This window comes from Oncorhynchus gorbuscha, linkage group LG03, assembly GCF_021184085.1.
Source record: "Oncorhynchus gorbuscha isolate QuinsamMale2020 ecotype Even-year linkage group LG03, OgorEven_v1.0, whole genome shotgun sequence".
NCBI lineage: Eukaryota > Metazoa > Chordata > Actinopteri > Salmoniformes > Salmonidae > Oncorhynchus > Oncorhynchus gorbuscha.
The window spans coordinates 3,640,409-3,661,543 of record NC_060175.1 but is presented as its reverse complement, the minus strand read 5'-3'; the positions used below and the strand labels follow the sequence as shown (position 1 = coordinate 3,661,543).

Genomic DNA, 21,135 nt, shown 5'->3' with positions numbered 1-21,135 from the left:
AACAACACTACAAAATGGCACCCTGTTCCCTATCACCGTGCTGCGAACAACACTACTAAATGGCACCCTCTACCCTATAGTAAACTAGGTTTTGACCGGTGTACCATATATAGTGAATAGGATGCCATTTCAGACTCCTACCATGTCACTCTGATACACTGCTGGTAGTCTGTCCAAAACCCTGTAACCCTAAATTATGCCCCATGACTATTTTTGTTACAGAATGACAACCTGGTGTCCATAGTCCTCCCCACGGTCCACGAGGTAGACTTGTTCACGTGAGTACATGTTAGTAGTGGTGTTCAATCACAAATGGCACACTATTCCCTATATCGTGCACTACTTATGACCAGGGTCTGCAAAAGTAGTGCACTATATAGGGAATAGGGTGCTGGACTATTGATGTGTTGTTGTACTACCTTTCCAGCTCTCTGATGCCACCCATTGGTAGGGAGTGGGAGTGCAGGTTGACTCCAGCCAGGAGGACACTTAGCTGCATTATGTTGTTGACACACACACACACACACACACACACACACACACACACACACACACACACACACACACACACACACACACACACACACACACACACACACACACACACACACACACACACACACACACACACACACACACACACACACACACACACACGTACTGGTTGCCATGGTAACATGGGGTTTCTGTAGAGGGTCCACCCAGGAGGAAGTGGAGAGCAGATACAGTTCCATCTCTTCCCCTCTGCAGGTGTTTCCACCCAGTCTTCTTCCACATTCAGATGTTATGGGAGCTGGTGTTGCTAGGAGAGGCTCTGGTTGTCATGGCACCATCACCGGCAGAATCTTCCGACACTGTTCTGGCATTGGTCAGGTGAGACAAGGAGGGTGTGGCTAGGAAGATTAACATACCATTTTGTTGTAATTAGTTGTTTTAAGTACACAGCTATAAAGTAAAATACAGTGTTGTGAAAAAGTATGTTCCCCTTTACAATGGTCTCTTTTTTGCATATTTTTTACACTAAATGTTTTTATATCTTCAATCAAAACCTAATACTAGATAAAGGGTACCTGAGTGAACAAATAACTCCAAACCTAATATTAGATAAATAACTCCAAACCTAATGTTAGATAAAGGTTACCCGAGTGAACAAACAACTCCAAATCTGGACAATTAATTTAATAAACAAAGTAATGCAACACTAAGTATTTCCCCCTTATACTCACTAACTGGTTGTGCCACCTTTAGCTACAATGACTCCAACCAAACACTTCCTGTAGTTGTTGATCAGTCCACCTTTAGCTGCAATGACTCCAAACAAACACTTCCTGTAGTTGTTGATCAGTCCACCTTTAGCTGCAATGACTCCAACCAAACACTTCCTGTAGTTGTTGATCAGTCCACCTTTAGCTGCAGTGACTCCAACCAAACACTTCCTGTAGTTGTTGATCAGTCCACCTTTAGCTGCAATGACTCCAACCAACCACTTCCTGTAGTTGTTAATCAGTCCACCTTTAGCTGCAGTGACTCCAACCAAACACTTCCTGTAGTTGTTGATCAGTCCACCTTTAGCTGCAATGACTCCAACCAACCACTTCCTGTAGTTGTTGATCAGTCCACCTTTAGCTGCAATGACTCCAACCAAACACTTCCTGTAGTTACATTTTACATTACATTTAAGTCATTTAGCAGACGCTCTTATCCAGAGCGACTTACAAATTGGTGCATTCACCTTATGACATCCAGTGGAACAGCCACTTTACAATAGTGCATCTACATATTTTAAGGGGGGGGGGTGAGAAGGATTACTTTATCCTATCCTAGGTATTCCTTAAAGAGGTGGGGTTTCAGGTGTCTCCGGAAGGTGGTGATTGACTCCGCTGTCCTGGCGTCGTGAGGGAGTTTGTTCCACCATTGGGGAGCCAGAGCAGCGAACAGTTTTGACTGGGCTGAGCGGGAACTGTACTTCCTCAATGGTAGGGAGGCGAGCAGGCCAGAGGTGGATGAACGCAGTGCCCTTATTTGGGTGTAGGGCCTGATCAGAGCCTGGAGGTACTGAGGTGCCGTTCCCCTCACAGCTCCGTAGGCAAGCACCATGGTCTTGTAGCGGATGCGAGCTTCAACTGGAAGCCAGTGGAGAGAGCGGAGGAGCGGGGTGACGTGAGAGAACTTGGGAAGGTTGAACACCAGACGGGCTGCGGCGTTCTGGATGAGTTGTAGGGGTTTAATGGCACAGGCAGGGAGCCCAGCCAACAGCGAGTTGCAGTAATCCAGACGGGAGATGACAAGTGCCTGGATTAGGACCTGTGCCGCTTCCTGTGTGAGGCAGGGTCGTACTCTGCGGATGTTGTAGAGCATGAACCTACAGGAACCTAGTTGTTGATCAGTCCACCTTTAGCTGCAATGACTCCAACCAAACACTTCCTGTAGTTGTTCATCAGTCTCTCACACCGCTGTGGAGGAAGTTTGGTCCACTCTTCCAGAACTGCTGTAAACTCCGCAACCGATCTGTGTGGTTTTCAAGCGCGAGCTGCTCAGTTCAGGTCCTGCAACAACATCTCAATCGGGTTTAGGTCTGGACTTTGACGAGGCCATTCCAAGACATTAAACGAGTTGCTTTTCAGCCATTCTGATGGAGACTTGATTTTGTGTTTTGGATCATTGTCTCCCTGCGTGACCCAGCTGGGCTTCAGCTCACAGACGGACAGCCTGTCATTCTCCTGTAGAATTCTCTGATACAGAACCGAATTCACGGTTCCTTCAAGCAAAGCAAGTGGTCCAGGACCCGAGGCAGAAAAGCATCCTCAAACCACCACACTACCACAACCACCACCGTCCTTCACCGTTGGTATGAGGTTCTTACCGTGGAATGCGATGTTTGGTTTTCTCCAGACATAATGGGACACGTCTCGCTCAAAAAGTTCCACTTTTGACTCCTCGTAAAACATTCTTCCAGGAGTCTTGACGATCATCCGGGTACTTTTTGCAAATTTCAGTTGACTTTTTGTGAATGGAAAAAGAGATTATTCTAAATGCGAATGTCAAGCCATCCATCTGCCATCCGTCTGCCATCCGTCTGCCATCCGTCTGCCATCCGTCCGTCATCCGTCTGCCATCCGTCTGCCATCCGTCCGCCATCCGTCCGCCATCCGTCCGCCATCCGTCCGCCATCCGTCCGCCATCCGTCTGCCATCCGTCTGCCATCTGAAACTGAAGCCCACAGACACTGATCTAGAACACACAAGTCTTGTTTAATGTCTTGGAATGGCCTCCTCAAAGTCCAGACCTAAACCCGATTTGAGATGTTGTGAGAGGCATTGTGTGTTGCATAACTTTGTTTATTAAATAAATGTTAATGTTATTTGTTCACTCGGCTATCTAATATAAGGTTTTGTTTGAAGATAATAATAAAATATATATATGGAAAAATAGAGAATATCAAAAAGGGAAATTACTTTTTCACAGCAGTCTGCACCAGAAGCAGTCTGCACCAGTAGCTACCTGCAGTCTGCACCAGTAGCTACCTGCAGTCTGCACCAGTAGCTACCTGCAGTCTGCACCAGTAGCTACCAGCAGTCTGCACCAGTAGCTACCAGCAGTCTGCACCAGTAGCTGTCTGCACCAGTAGCTACCAGCAGTCTGCACCAGTAGCTACCAGCAGTCTGCACCAGTAGCTACCAGCAGTCTGCACCAGTAGCAGTCTGCACCAGTAGCTACCAGCAGTCTGCACCAGTAGCAGTCTGCACCAGTAGCTACCAGCAGTCTGCACCAGTAGCTGTCTGCACCAGTAGCTACCAGCAGTCTGCACCAGTAGCTACCAGCAGTCTGCACCAGTAGCTACCAGCAGTCTGCACCAGTAGCTGTCTGCACCAGTAGCTACCAGCAGTCTGCACCAGTAGCAGTCTGCACCAGTAGCTACCAGCAGTCTGCACCAGTAGCAGTCTGCACCAGTAGCTACCAGCAGTCTGCACCAGTAGCTACCAGCAGTCTGCACCAGTAACTACCAGCAGTCTGCACCAGTAGCTGTCTGCACCAGTAGCTACCAGCAGTCTGCACCAGTAGCAGTCTGCACCAGTAGCTACCAGCAGTCTGCACCAGTAGCTACCAGCAGTCTGCACCAGTAACTACCAGCAGTCTGCACCAGTAGCTGTCTGCACCAGTAGCTACCAGCAGTCTGCACCAGTAGCTGTCTGCAGTCTGCACCAGTAGCTGTCTGCAGTCTGCACCAGTAGCTGTCTGCACCAGTAGCTACCAGCAGTCTGCACCAGTAGCAGTCTGCACCAGTAGCTGTCTGCACCAGTAGCTACCAGCAGTCTGCACCAGTAGCTGTCTGCACCAGTAGCTGTCTGCACCAGTAGCTGTCTGCACCAGTAGCTGTCTGCACCAGTAGCTGTCTGCACCAGTAGCTGTCTGCATGCAGGATAATAGACACAACCCCTTAAGGTGATCTGTGTGTCTGAAGTTCAATAAGAGCGTCTGCTAAATGACTTAAATGTAAATGTATTAATTACTGTGTGTGTGTGTGTGTGTGTGTGTGTGTGTGTGTGTGTGTGTGTGTGTGTGTGTGTGTGTGTGTGTGTGTGTGTGTGTGTGTGTGTGAGAACAGCTGCATCTCTCCACTGCGCTACTGCAGTGACTTCAGACCGTACTTCACCATCCACGACAGCGAGTTTAAAGAGTACACCACCAGAACACAGGCTCCGTGAGTAACACTATAGTATAGTAGGACACCACCACCAGAACACAGGCCTCCTGAGTAACACTATAGTAGGACACCACCACCAGAACACAGGCCTCCTGAGTAACACTATAGTAGGACACCACCACCAGAACACAGGCTCCGTGAGTAACACTATAGTAGGACACCACCACCAGAACACAGGCTCCGTGAGTAACACTATAGTAGGACACCACCAGAACACAGGCTCCGTGAGTAACACTATAGTAGGACACCACCACCAGAACACAGGCCTCCTGAGTAACACTATAGTAGGACACCACCACCAGAACACAGGCCTCCTGAGTAACACTATAGTAGGACACCACCACCAGAACACAGGCTCCGTGAGTAACACTATAGTAGGACACCACCACCAGAACACAGGCTCCGTGAGTAACACTATAGTAGGACACCACCAGAACACAGGCTCCGTGAGTAACACTATAGTAGGACACCACCACCAGAACACAGGCCTCCTGAGTAACACTATAGTAGGACACCACCACCAGAACACAGGCCTCCTGAGTAACACTATAGTAGGACACCACCACCAGAACACAGGCCTCCTGAGTAACACTATAGTAGGACACCACCACCAGAACACAGGCCTCCTGAGTAACACTATAGTATAGTACGACACCACCAGAACACAGGCCTCCTGAGTAACACTATAGTAGGACACCACCACCAGAACACAGGCTCCGTGAGTAACACTATAGTAGGACACCACCACCAGAACACAGTCCTCCTGAGTAACACTATAGTATAGTAGGACACCACCAGAACACAGGCCTCCTGAGTAACACTATAGTATATTAGGACACCACCAGAACACAGGCCTCCTGAGTAACACTATAGTATAGTAGGACACCACCACCAGAACACAGGCCTGAGTAACACTATAGTAGGACACCACCACCAGAACACAGGCTCTGTGAGTAACACTATAGTAGGACACCACCACCAGAACACAGGCCTCCTGAGTAACACTATAGTAGGACACCACCACCAGAACACAGGCCTCCTGAGTAACACTATAGTATAGTAGGACACCACCAGAACACAGGCCTCCTGAGTAACACTATAGTATATTAGGACACCACCAGAACACAGGCCTCCTGAGTAACACTATAGTATAGTAGGACACCACCAGAACACAGGCCTCCTGAGTAACACTATAGTATAGTAGGACACCACCACCAGAACACAGGCCTCCTGAGTAACACTATAGTAGGACACCACCAGAACACAGGCCTCCTGAGTAACACTATAGTATAGTAGGACACCACCAGAACACAGGCCTCCTGAGTAACACTATAGTAGGACACCACCACCAGAACACAGGCCTCCTGAGTAACACTATAGTAGGACACCACCAGAACACAGGCCTCCTGAGTAACACTATAGTAGGACACCACCACCAGAACACAGGCTCTGTGAGTAACACTATAGTAGGACACCACCACCAGAACACAGGCCTCCTGAGTAACACTATAGTATAGTAGGACACCACCAGAACACAGGCCTCGTGAGTAACACTATAGTAGGACACCACCACCAGAACACAGGCCTCCTGAGTAACACTATAGTAGGACACCACCACCAGAACACAGGCTCTGTGAGTAACACTATAGTAGGACACCACCACCAGAACACAGGCCTCCTGAGTAACACTATAGTATAGTAGGACACCACCAGAACACAGGCCTCGTGAGTAACACTATAGTAGGACACCACCACCAGAACACAGGCCTCCTGAGTAACACTATAGTAGGACACCACCACCAGAACACAGGCCTCCTGAGTAACACTATAGTAGGACACCACCACCGGAACACAGGCCTCCTGAGTAACACTATAGTAGGACACCACCACCGGAACACAGGCCTCCTGAGTAACACTATAGTATAGTAGGACACCACCACCAGAACACAGGCCTCCTGAGTAACACTATAGTATAGTAGGACACCACCAGAACACAGGCCTCCTGAGTAACACTAGTATAGTAGGACACCACCACCAGAACACAGGCCTCCTGAGTAACACTATAGTAGGACACCACCACCAGAACACAGGCCTCCTGAGTAACACTATAGTAGGACACCACCAGAACACAGGCCTCCTGAGTAACACTATAGTATAGTAGGACACCAACAGAACACAGGCCTCCTGAGTAACACTATAGTAGGACACCACCACCAGAACACAGGCCTCCTGAGTAACACTATAGTAGGACACCACCAGAACACAGGCCTCCTGAGTAACACTATAGTAGGACACCACCACCAGAACACAGGCTCTGTGAGTAACACTATAGTAGGACACCACCACCAGAACACAGGCCTCCTGAGTAACACTATAGTATAGTAGGACACCACCAGAACACAGGCCTCGTGAGTAACACTATAGTAGGACACCACCACCAGAACACAGGCCTCCTGAGTAACACTATAGTAGGACACCACCACCAGAACACAGGCCTCCTGAGTAACACTATAGTAGGACACCACCACCAGAACACAGACCTGAGTAACGGGCACAACTGAAAACACCTTGTACTCTGAGGGGTAATACTACAAAGCAGAAATAACTATGGATTTGCTTATTCATTAAAAAAAGCTACACTTAGATATGTACGTTTGTTTGTTGAATCAATTCGAGCATACCCATTTCAAGCTTATCTTGAAAAAATATATAAACTCAGCAAAAAATGAAACGTCCTGACTGTCCACTGCGTTTTATTTTCAGCAAACTGAACATGTGTAAATATTCGTATGAACATAACAAGATTCAACAACTGAGACATAAACTGAACAAGTTCCACAGACATGTGACTAACATAAATTGAATAATGTGTCCCTGAACAAAGGGGGGGGTCGAAATCAAAAGTAACAGTCAGTATCTGGTGTGGCCACCAGCTGCATTAAGTACTGCAGTGCATCTCCTCCTCATGGACTGCACCAGATTTGCCAGTACTTGCTGTGAGATGCTACACCACTATTCCACCAAGGCACCTGCAAATTCCCGGACATTTCTGGCAGGAATGGCCCTAGACATCACCCTCCGATCCAACAGGTCCCAGACGTGCTCAATGGGATTGAGATCCGGGATCTTCGCTGGCCATGGCAGAACACTGACATTCCTGTCTTGCAGGAAATCACGCACAGAACGAGCAGTATGGCTGGTGGCATTGTCATGCTGGAGTGTCATGTCAGGATGAGCCTGCAGGAAGGGTACCACATGAGGGAGGAGGATGTCTTCCCTGTAACGCACAGCGTTGGGATTACCTGCAATGACAACGAGCTCAGTCCGATGATGCTGTGACACACCGCCCCAGACCATGACGGACCCTCCACCTCCAAATCGATCCCCCTCCAGAGTACAGGCCTCGGTGTAACGCTTATTCCTTCAACAATAAATGCGAATCCGACCATCACCCCTGGTGAGACAAAACCACGACTCGTCAGTGAAAAGCACTTTTTGCCAGTCCTGTCTGGTCCTGCGAAGCGACGGTGGGTTTGTGCCCATAGGTGACGTTGTTGCCGGTGATGTCTGGCGAGGACCTGCCTTACAACAGGCCTACAAGTCCTCAGTCCAGCCTTTCTCAGCCTATTGCGGACAGTCTGAGCACTGATGGAGGCATTCGACGTTCCTGGCGTAACTCGTGCAGTTGTTGTTGCCGTCCTGTACCTGTCTTGTGGGTGTGATGTTCGGAAGCTGTTAGTGTCATACCGACCATTCCACAGGTGCATGTTCAGTAATTGTTTGTGGTTCATTGACCAAGCCTGGGAAACAGTGTTTAAACCCTTTACAATGAAGATCTGAAACAGTGTTTAAACCCTTTTACAATGAAGATCTGAAACAGTGTTTAAACCCTTTTACAATGAAGATCTGAAACAGTGTTTAAACCCTTTTACAATGAAGATCTGAAACAGTGTTTAAACCCTTTTACAATGAAGATCTGAAACAGTGTTTAAACCCTTTTACAATGAAGATCTGAAACAGTGTTTAAACCCTTTTACAATGAAGATCTGAAACAGTGTTTAAACCCTTTTACAATGAAGATCTGAAACAGTGTGTAAACCCTTTTACAATGAAGATCTGAAACAGTGTGTAAACCCTTTTACAATGAAGATCTGAAACAGTGTTTAAACCCTTTTACAATGAAGATCTGAAACAGTGTTTAAACCCTTTTACAATGAAGATCTGAAACAGTGTTTAAACCCTTTTACAATGAAGATCTGAAACAGTGTTTAAACCCTTTTACAATGAAGATCTGAAACAGTGTTTAAACCCTTTACAATGAAGATCTGAAACAGTGTTTAAACCCTTTTACAATGAAGATCTGAAACAGTGTTTAAACCCTTTTACAATGAAGATCTGAAACAGTGTTTAAACCCTTTACAATGAAGATCTGAAACAGTGTTTAAACCCTTTTACAATGAAGATCTGAAACAGTGTTTAAACCCTTTTACAATGAAGATCTGAAACAGTGTTTAAACCCTTTTACAATGAAGATCTGAAACAGTGTTTAAACCCTTTACAATGAAGATCTGAAACAGTGTTTAAACCCTTTTACAATGAAGATCTGAAACAGTGTTTAAACCCTTTTACAATGAAGATCTGAAACAGTGTTTAAACCCTTTTACAATGAAGATCTGAAACAGTGTTTAAACCCTTTTACAATGAAGATCTGAAACAGTGTTTAAACTGTTTTACAATGAAGATCTGTGAAGTTATTTGGATTTTTACGATTTCTTTGAGAGCTGGTGTCCTGAAACTGATTTTATTTAAAAAAATTAAAAAAATTGCTGAGTTGATTATATTTCCAAGTATTTAGGTAATTTGGCTAGCTAACTCCTTGATCCTGCATTATATATAGTTATATATTATATATAGTATACAACTCTGGAATACCAATCTCTTCTTACTTCACATTTGATTTGTCTAGCTATGTTGTATGTATTTTTTATTATATATTTGTATGGACATGCTAGCTATGAGTTTTTAGGGAGCAAATGGAACACAGAAGCCAGTCAGACATGCTTTTGTTTACAAGTAGAGCTACTATGATGTATTAACACGTGTCTGTCTTTGTGCCTGTGTGTCTGTCTTTGTGCCTGTGTGTCTGTCTTTGTGCCTGTGTGTCTGTCTTTGTGCCTGTGTGTCTGTCTTTGTGCCTGTGTGTCTGTCTTTGTGCCTGTGTGTCTGTCTTTGTGCCTGTGTGTCTGTCTTTGTGCCTGTGTGTCTGTCTTTGTGCCTGTGTGTCTGTCTTTGTGCCTGTGTGTCTGTCTTTGTGCCTGTGTGTCTGTCTTTGTGCCTGTGTGTCTGTCTTTGTGCCTGTGTGTCTGTCTTTGTGCCTGTGTGTCTGTCTTTGTGCCTGTGTGTCTGTCTTTGTGCCTGTGTGTCTGTCTTTGTGCCTGTGTGTCTGTCTTTGTGCCTGTGTGTCTGTCTTTGTGCCTGTGTGTCTGTCTTTGTGCCTGTCTCTCAGGCCATCTGTGATTCTTGGCGTGACCAACCCGTTCTTTGCGAAGACCCTCCAACACTGGCCTCACATCATCCGTATTGGAGACATGAAGCAGGCTGGAGAGACTGTCAAGCAGATGAAGGTCAAGAAGCTGAAGAACCTGAAGACTCTGGACTCTAAGCCAGGTGATTGAGTGGAGGCTTTACTCTCACATGACTAGGGTCGCAAAATTCCCTGTTTAAAAAAATAAATAAATAAAATGTCATCCTGGTTGAAGAATTCCAGGATGGATGATTTAAAAAATGCTTGTTTCTGGGATTTCTGGAAAAATCTTCGTATTTTGTGAATGTTTCTGGAGTTTTACAACCCTACACATGACTGGAAGTAGTAGCCTTAACATGTTGATGTTACATTGAACTGGGTGAACGGAATACGAATTACAGTCATCCGATATGCTGTAATAGAAATAAGGCCATGTCGTAGAAAAACACATGTCTTCCCTAATATTAAACATCCAGGACCGACATTGCCCTTCACTGTGAAACTAGTGTTTTCATATCCACATTGTGTCTTCACTGTGAAACTAGTGTTTTCATATCCACATTGGCCTTCACTGTGAAACTAGTGTTTTCATATCCACAATGCCCTTCACTGTGAAACTAGTGTTTTCATATCCACAATGCCCTTCACTGTGAAACTAGTGTTTTCATATCCACATTGCCCTTCACTGTGAAACTAGTGTTTTCATATCCACATTGTGTCTTCACTGTGAAACTAGTGTTTTCATATCCACATTGCCCTTCACTGTGAAACTAGTGTTTTCATATCCACATTGCCCTTCACTGTGAAACTAGTGTTTTCATATCCACAATGGCCTTCACTGTGAAACTAGTGTTTTCATATCCACAATGCCCTTCACTGTGAAACTAGTGTTTTCATATCCACATTGTGTCTTCACTGTGAAACTAGTGTTTTCATATCCACATTGTGTCTTCACTGTGAAACTAGTGTTTTCATATCCACATTGTGTCTTCACTGTGAAACTAGTGTTTTCATATCCACATTGCCCTTCACTGTGAGAAACTAGTGTTTTCATATCCACAATGCCCTTCACTGTGAAACTAGTGTTTTCATATCCACATTGTGTCTTCACTGTGAAACTAGTGTTTTCATATCCACATTGTGTCTTCACTGTGAAACTAGTGTTTTCATATCCACATTGCCCTTCACTGTGAAACTAGTGTTTTCATATCCACATTGCCCTTCACTGTGAGAAACTAGTGTTTTCATATCCACAATGCCCTTCACTGTGAAACTAGTGTTTTCATATCCACAATGCCCTTCACTGTGAAACTAGTGTTTTCATATCCACATTGCCCTTCACTGTGAAACTAGTGTTTTCATATCCACATTGCCCTTCACTGTGAAACTAGTGTTTTCATATCCACATTGCCCTTCACTGTGAAACTAGTGTTTTCATATCCACATTGCCCTTCACTGTGAAACTAGTGTTTTCATATCCACATTGCCCTTCACTGTGAAACTAGTGTTTTCATATCCACAATGGCCTTCACTGTGAAACTAGTGTTTTCATATCCACAATGCCCTTCACTGTGAAACTAGTGTTTTCATATCCACATTGTGTCTTCACTGTGAAACTAGTGTTTTCATATCCACATTGTGTCTTCACTGTGAAACTAGTGTTTTCATATCCACATTGTGTCTTCACTGTGAAACTAGTGTTTTCATATCCACATTGCCCTTCACTGTGAAACTAGTGTTTTCATATCCACATTGCCCTTCACTGTGTGAAACTAGTGTTTTCATATCCACATTGCCCTTCACTGTGTGAAACTAGTGTTTTCATATCCACATTGTGTCTTCACTGTGAAACTAGTGTTTTCATATCCACATTGCCCTTCACTGTGTGAAACTAGTGTTTTCATATCCACATTGCCCTTCACTGTGAAACTAGTGTTTTCATATCCACATTGCCCTTCACTGTGAAACTAGTGTTTTCATATCCACATTGTCTTCACTGTGTGACACTACTTTGTGTGTTCCATTGCAGGTGTCTACAGCGCGTACAAGCCCTTCCTCAACAAAGATGAGGATATCATTAAACAACTGCAGAAGGTAAGCGGGGGAACTAGGGAACTACAGAAAGTAATGGGGGGGAACTAGGGAACTACAGAAAGTAATGGGGGGGAACTAGGGAACTACAGAAAGTAATGGGGGGGACTAGGGAACTACAGAAAGTAATGGGGGACTAGGGAACTACAGAAAGTAATGGGGGAACTAGGGAACTACAGAAAGTAATGGGGGGACTAGGGAACTACAGAAAGTAATGGGGGGACTAGGGAACTACAGAAAGTAATGGGGGAACTAGGGAACTACAGAAAGTAATGGGGGAACTAGGGAACTACAGAAAGTAATGGGGGGACTAGGGAACTACAGAAAGTAATGGGGGAACTAGGGAACTACAGAAAGTAATGGGGGAACTAGGGAACTACAGAAAGTAATGGGGGGAACTAGGGAACTACAGAAAGTAATGGGGGAACTAGGGAACTACAGAAAGTAATGGGGGGAACTACCGAAAGTAATGGGGGGGAACTACCGAAAGTAATGGGGGGGGAACTACCGAAAGTAATGGGGGGGGGGGGACTACCGAAAGTAATGGGGGGGGACTAGGGAACTACAGAAAGTAATGGGGGGAACTACCGAAAGTAATGGGGGGGGGAACTAGGGAACTACAGAAAGTAATGGGGGAACTACAGAAAGTAATGGGGGAACTAGGGAACTACAGAAAGTAATGGGGGGACTAGGGAACTACAGAAAGTAATGGGGAGGACTAGGGAACTACAGAAAGTAATGGGGGGCAACTAGGGAACTGCAGAAGGTAATGGGGGAACTAGGGAACTGCAGAAGGTAAGCCGGGGAACTGCAGAAGGTAATGGGGAACTAGGGAACTGCAGAAGGTAATGGGGAACTAGGGAACTGCAGAAGGTAATGGGGGAACTAGGGAACTGCAGAAGTTAATGGGGGAACTAGGGAACTGCAGAAGGTAATGGGGAACTAGGGAACTGCAGAAGGTAATGGGGGGAACTACAGAAGGTAATGGGGGAACTAGGGAACTGCAGAAGGTAATGGGGGAACTAGGGAACTGCAGAAGGTAAGCCGGGGAACTGCAGAAGGTAATGGGGGAACTAGGGAACTGCAGAAGGTAATGGGGGAACTAGGGAACTGCAGAAGGTAATGGGGGAACTAGGGAACTGCAGAAGGTAATGGGGGAACTAGGGAACTGCAGAAGGTAATGGGGGAACTAGTGAACTGCAGAAGGTAATGGGGGAACTAGGGAACTGCAGAAGGTAATGGGGGAACTAGGGAACTGCAGAAGGTTATGGGGGAACTAGGGAACTGCAGAACGTTATGGGGGAACTAGGGAACTGCAGAAGGTAATGGGGGAACTAGGGAACTGCAGAAGGTAAGCCGGGGAACTAGGGAACTGCAGAAGGTAAGCCGGGGAACTGCAGAAGGTAATGGGGGAACTAGGGAACTGCAGAAGGTAATGGGGGGACTAGGGAACTGCAGAAGGTAATGGGGGGGCAACTAGGGAACTGCAGAAGGTAATGGGGGAACTAGGGAACTGCAGAAGGTAATGGGGGAACTAGGGAACTGCAGAAGGTAATGGGAAAACTAGGGAACTGCAGAAGGTAATGGGGGAACTAGGGAACTGCAGAAGGTAATGGGGGAACTAGGGAACTGCAGAAGGTAATGGGGGAACTAGGGAACTGCAGAAGGTAATGGGGGAACTAGGGAACTGCAGAAGGTAATGGGGGAACTAGGGAACTGCAGAAGGTAATGGGGGAACTAGGGAACTGCAGAAGGTAATGGGGGAACTAGGGAACTGCAGAAGGTAATGGGGGAACTAGGGAACTGCAGAAGGTAATGGGGGAACTAGGGAACTGCAGAAGGTAATGGGGGAACTAGGGAACTGCAGAAGGTAATGGGGGAACTAGGGAACTGCAGAAGGTAATGGGGGAACTAGGGAACTGCAGAAGGTAATGGGGGAACTAGGGAACTGCAGAAGGTAATGGGGGAACTAGGGAACTGCAGAAGGTAATGGGGGGGAACTAGGGAACTGTTGAAGGTAATGGGGGAACTAGGGAACTGCAGAAGGTAATGGGGGAACTAGGGAACTGCAGAAGGTAATGGGGGAACTAGGGAACTGCAGAAGGTAATGGGGGAACTAGGGAACTGCAGAAGGTAAGCCGGGGGAACTGCAGAAGGTAAGCCGGGGGAACTGCAGAAGGTAAGCCGGGGGAACTGCAGAAGGTAAGCCGGGGAACTGCAGAAGGTAATGGGGGAACTAGGGAACTGCAGAAGGTAATGGGGGAACTAGGGAACTGCAGAAGGTAATGGGGGAACTAGGGAACTGCAGAAGGTAATGGGGGAACTAGGGAACTACAGAAGGTAATGGGGGAACTAGGGAACTACAGAAGGTAATAGGGGGTGTGTATTGGCAATAGCTAGCCTTATGGGACTGACTATGCCTGCTGTGTAAACTGATGTTCGTATTGTGTCCTCCCCTCAGGGTGTCCAACAGAAACGTCCCTCGGCGGCACAGAATGCCATCCTACGACGGTACTTCCTGGAGCTGACGCAGAGCTTCATCATTCCACTGGTGAGAACCTGGGAACCTTAACCTGGGAACCTTTGTATTGTAATGTTATTAAAATTCTTTCAGATTTCACCACACGCGGTGTGTCCTCAGGCCCCTACTCCACCACTACCACATATCTACAGTACAAAATCTATGTGTGTGTTGTTTAACAGTCCCGGCTGTTCCATAAGGTGTATTTAAAAAATGTAATCTGATTCTGTTGCTTAAATCTGTTACCTGATGTGGAGTAGAGTTCCATGTAGTCATGGCTCTATGTCGTACATAGAGTTCCATGTAGTCATGGCTCTATGTCGTACATAGAGTTCCATGTAGTCATGGCTCTATGTCGTACATAGAGTTCCATGTAGTCATGGCTCTATGTCGTACATAGAGTTCCATGTAGTCATGGCTCTATGTCGTACATAGAGTTCCATGTAGTCATGGCTCTATGTCGTACATAGAGTTCCATGTAGTCATGGCTCTATGTCGTACATAGAGTTCCATGTAGTCATGGCTCTATGTCGTACACAGAGTTCCATGTAGTCATGGCTCTATGTCGTACACAGAGTTCCATGTAGTCATGGCTCTATGTCGTACACAGAGTTCCATGTAGTCATGGCTCTATGTCGTACACAGAGTTCCATGTAGTCATGGCTCTATGTCGTACACAGAGTTCCATGTAGTCATGGCTCTATGTCGTACACAGAGTTCCATGTAGTCATGGCTCTATGTCGTACACAGAGTTCCATGTAGTCATGGCTCTATGTCGTACACAGAGTTCCATGTAGTCATGGCTCTATGTCGTACACAGAGTTCCATGTAGTCATGGCTCTATGTCGTACACAGAGTTCCATGTAGTCATGGCTCTATGTCGTACATAGAGTTCCATGTAGTCATGGCTCTATGTCGTACATAGAGTTCCATGTAGTCATGGCTCTATGTCGTACATAGAGTTCCATGTAGTCATGGCTCTATGTCGTACACAGAGTTCCATGTAGTCATGGCTCTATGTCGTACACAGAGATTTACACACCACAGACCAGCAGCGTCTGGTTGCTCCTCATTACACACCACAGACCAGCAGCGTCTGGTTGCTCCTCATTACACACCACAGACCAGCAAATATTCTTTACATCAACAACATAGGAATCACTACAAAACATATTGTATGATCTCTTATGCACTATATTAGGCCCAGCCTGTCCTCTTATACACTATATTAGGCCCAGTGTGACCTCTTATACACTATATTAGTCCCAGTGTGACCTCTTATACACTATATTAGGCCCAGCCTGACCTCTTATACACTATATTAGGCCCAGCCTGACCTCTTATACACTATATTAGGCCCAGTGTGACCTCTTATACACTATATTAGGCCCAGCGTGACCTCTTATACACTATATTAGGCCCAGCCTGTCCTCTTATACACTATATTAGGCCCAGTGTGACCTCTTATACACTATATTAGGCCCAGCCTGACCTCTTATACACTATATTAGGCCCAGCCTGACCTCTTATACACTATATTAGGCCCAGCCTGACCTCTTATACACTATATTAGGCCCAGCCTGACCTCTTATACACTATATTAGGCCCAGCCTGACCTCTTATACACTATATTAGGCCCAGCCTGTCCTCTTATACACTATATTAGGCCCAGCCTGTCCTCTTATACACTATATTAGGCCCAGCCTGTCCTCTTATACACTATATTAGGCCTAGCCTTTGAAACTGTGGTTTTCCTAGATATGGCTTCTATATTGTGATCACTACATCCTATGGATCTGGATACTGCTTTACAGCACATTTCTGCAGCATTAGTAAAGATGTAATCAATGCATGTTGATGATTTAATTCCTGTTCTATTTGTAACTACCCTAGTAGGTTGACTGATAACCTGAACCAGGATGCAGGCACTGGTTACAGATTCAAGCTTTTCCTTGAGTGGGCAGCTTGATGAAAGCCAGTCAATATTTAAATCACCCAGAAAATATACTTCTCTGATATCACATACATTATAAGGCATTTCACACGTTATCAAGATACTGACTGTTAGCACTTGGTGGTCTATAGCAGCTTCCCACCAGAAAGGGCTTTAGGTGAGGCAGATGAACCTGTAGCCATATTACGTCAACAGTATTTAACATGAGATCCTCTCTAATCTTTACAGGAATGTGGTTCTGAATATAAACAGCAGCACCTCCACCATTGGCATTTCTGTCTTTTCGGTAGATGTTACAACCTTGTATTGCTACCACTGTGTCAATGTGCGTGGGCACCGGTTGGTCGGGCTATTTGAGGTAATATGTACATGAATGTATAGCTAAAGTGACTATGCATAGATGATCAACAGAGTAGCAGCAGCAGTGTAAAAGAGGGAGTGGCGAGACACAATGCAAATAGACCAGGTAGCCATTTGATTACCTGTTCGGGATTCTTATGGCTTGGGGGGTAGAAGCTGTTGAGAAGCGTTATGGTCCTAGACGTGGTGCTCTGGTACCGCTTGCCATGCAGTAGCAGAGAGAACAGTATGACTGGGGTGGCTGGGGTCTTTGACCATTTTTAGGGCCTTCCTCTGACACCGCCTGGTAAAGAGGTCCTGGATGGCAGGAAGCTTGGCCCCAGTGATGTACTGGGCCGTAACGCACTACCCTCTGTAGTGCCTTGCGGTCGGAGGCAAAGCAGTTGCCATACCAGGCAGTGATGCAACCAGTTAAGATGCTCTCTGTTGCAGCTGTAGAAACTTTTGAGGATCTGAGGACCCATGCCAAATATTTTCAGTCTCCTGAGGGGGAATGGGTTTTGTTTTGTCCCATCCTCCTTATAAAACGTGTTTTTGTTTCCTAAAGGTGTTGACATTGTCGTCAAAAGTTACACCCATTGAGCTGCAGTAATCACATAGACAGTTGTGTAGAGAAAGAATCCTGCTAAAGTGTTCAATGCCACAATTCAGAGAGGGCGCTGGGCCAGATAGGATGGGTATTTTACTAGTGTCAATCAGCTCTTTTAAAAGAGCTGCCCTTCATAATGTCATTAAAACCCACATGGACTAGGATAGAATCAATGTCCTGGCGTAGTACATTCAGGAGCAGCTTAGTAACGTAATTTACTCCAGCTTCATGATAGGACATTGTTTTTGCACCAGGAACAGTCACATTTCTTGATCACAGTTAAGACATGTTGTATATATTCAATTTGTAACTCCACTCACTACTTGTAGTTGTATAGTCTGTTAGTAACTCCACTCACTACCTGTAGTTGTATAGTCTGTTAGTAACTCCACTCACTACTTGTAGTTGTATAGTCTGTTAGTAACTCCACTCACTACTTGTAGTTGTAGTCTGTTAGTAACTCCACTCACTACTTGTAGTTGTAGTCTGTTAGTAACTCCACTCACTACTTGTAGTTGTATAGTCTGTTAGTAACTCCACTCACTACTTGTAGTTGTATAGTCTGTTAGTAACTCCACTCACTACTTGTAGTTGTATAGTCTGTTAGTAACTCCACTCACTACTTGTAGTTGTATAGTCTGTTAGTAACTCCACTAACTACTTGTAATTGTATAGTCTGTTAGTAACTCCACTCACTACTTGTAGTTGTATAGTCTGTTAGTAACTCCACTCACTACTTGTAGTTGTATAGTCTGTTAGTAACTCCACTCACTACTTGTATAGTCTGTTAGTAACTCCACTCACTACTTGTAGTTGTATAGTCTGTTAGTAACTCCACTCACTACTAGTAGTTGTATAGTCTGTTAGTAACTCCACTCACTACTAGTAGTTGTATAGTCTGTTAGTAACTCCACTCACTACTTGTAGTTGTATAGTCTGTTAGTAACTCCACTCACTACCTGTAGTTGTATAGTCTGTTAGTAACTCCACTCACTACTTGTAGTTGTATAGTCTGTTAGTAACTCCACTCACTACCTGTAGTTGTATAGTCTGTTAGTAACTCCACTCACTACTAGTAGTTGTAGTCTGTTAGTAACTCCACTCACTACTTGTAGTTGTATAGTCTGTTAGTAACTCCACTCACTACTTGTAGTTATGTAGTCTGTTAGTAACTCCACTAACTACTTGTAGTTGTAGTCTGTTAGTAACTCCACTCACTACTTGTAGTTGTAGTCTGTTAGTAACTCCACTAACTACTTGTAGTTGTAGTCTGTTAGTAACTCCACTCACTACTTGTAGTTGTAGTCTGTTAGTAACTCCACTCACTACTTGTAGTTATATAGTCTGTTAGTAACTCCACTCACTACTTGTAGTTGTAGTCTGTTAGCAACTCCACTCACTACTAGTAGTTGTATAGTCTGTTAGTAACTCCACTCACTACTTGTAGTTGTATAGTCTGTTAGTAACTCCACTCACTACTAGTAGTTGTATAGTCTGTTAGTAACTCCACTCACTACTTGTAGTTGTATAGTCTGTTAGTAACTCCACTCACTACTTGTAGTTGTATAGTCTGTTAGTAACTCCACTCACTACTTGTAGTTGTATAGTCTGTTAGTAACTCCACTCACTACTTGTAGTTATATAGTCTGTTAGTAACTCCACTCACTACTTGTAGTTATATAGTCTGTTAGTAACTCCACTCACTACTTGTAGTTATATAGTCTGTTAGTAACTCCACTCACTACTTGTAGTTATATAGTCTGTTAGTAACTCCACTCACTACTAGTAGTTGTATAGTCTGTTAGTAACTCCACTCACTACTAGTAGTTGTATAGTCTGTTAGTAACTCCACTCACTACTTGTAGTTATGTAGTCTGTTAGTAACTCCACTAACTACTTGTAGTTATGTAGTCTGTTAGTAACTCCACTCACTACTTGTAGTTGTAGTCTGTTAGTAACTCCACTAACTACTTGTAGTTGTAGTCTGTTAGTAACTCCACTCACTACTTGTAGTTGTAGTCTGTTAGTAACTCCACTAACTACTTGTAGTTGTAGTCTGTTAGTAACTCCACTCACTACTTGTAGTTGTAGTCTGTTAGTAACTCCACTCACTACTAGTAGTTGTATAGTCTGTTAGTAACTCCACTCACTACTTGTAGTTGTATAGTCTGTTAGTAACTCCACTCACTACTTGTAGTTGTATAGTCTGTTAGTAACTCCACTCACTACTAGTAGTTGTATAGTCTGTTAGTAACTCCACTCACTACTTGTAATTGTATAGTCTGTTAGTAACCCCACTCACTACTTGTAGTTGTAGTCTGTTAGTAACACCACTCACTACTTGTAGTTGTATAGTCTGTTAGTAACTCCACTCACTACTAGTAGTTGTATAGTCTGTTAGTAACTCCACTAACTACTAGTAGTTGTATAGTCTGTTAGTAACTCCACTCACTACTTGTAGTTGTAGTCTGTTAGTAACTCCACTCACTACTTGTAGTTATGTAGTCTGTTAGTAACTCCACTCACTACTTGTAGTTGTAGTCTGTTAGTAACTCCACTCACTACTTGTAGTTGTATAGTCTGTTAGTAACTCCACTCACTACCTGTAGTTGTATAGTCTGTTAGTAACTCCACTCACTACCTGTAGTTGTATAGTCTGTTAGTAACTCCACTCACTACCTGTAGTTGTATAGTCTGTTAGTAACTCCACTCACTACTTGTAGTTGTAGTCTGTTAGTAACTCCACTCACTACTTGTAGTTGTATAGTCTGTTAGTAACTCCACTCACTACTTGTAGTTGTATAGTCTGTTAGTAACTCCACTCACTACTAGTAGTTATATAGTCTGTTAGTAACTCCACTCACTACTAGTAGTTGTATAGTCTGTTAGTAACTCCACTCACTACTAGTAGTTGTATAGTCTGTTAGTAACTCCACTAACTACCTGTATAGTCTGTTAGTAACTCCACTCACTACTTGTAGTTGTATAGTCTGTTAGTAACTCCACTCACTACCTGTATAGTCTGTTAGTAACTCCACTCACTACTTGTAGTTGTATAGTCTGTTAGTAACTCCACTCACTACCTGTATAGTCTGTTAGTAACTCCACTCACTACCTGTATAGTCTGTTAGTAACTCCACTCACTACTAGTAGTTGTATAGTCTGTTAGTAACTCCACTCACTACTTGTAGTTGTATAGTCTGTTAGTAACTCCACTCACTACTAGTAATTGTATAGTCCGTTAGTAACTCCACTCACTACTTGTAGTTGTATAGTCTGTTAGTAACTCCACTCACTACATGTAGTTGTATAGTCTGTTAGTAACTCCACTAACTACCTGTATAGTCTGTTAGTAACTCCACTCACTACTTGTAGTTGTATAGTCTGTTAG

General features: G+C 44.6%; 1 protein-coding gene across 1 annotated transcript in view; it reads left to right on the top strand.

The window, feature by feature from the left end:
- dennd6aa (DENN/MADD domain containing 6Aa) overlaps positions 1–21,135 on the top strand; it is a 58,940-nt gene that overhangs the window by 24,261 nt on the left and 13,544 nt on the right. Inside the window, exons 9-14 of the mRNA XM_046338314.1 lie at positions 223–278; positions 751–873; positions 4,607–4,702; positions 10,212–10,372; positions 12,259–12,323; positions 14,782–14,871. Of these exons, the coding sequence (XP_046194270.1) occupies positions 223–278; positions 751–873; positions 4,607–4,702; positions 10,212–10,372; positions 12,259–12,323; positions 14,782–14,871 (591 nt within the window). The remainder of the gene's footprint in view (positions 1–222; positions 279–750; positions 874–4,606; positions 4,703–10,211; positions 10,373–12,258; positions 12,324–14,781; positions 14,872–21,135) is intronic.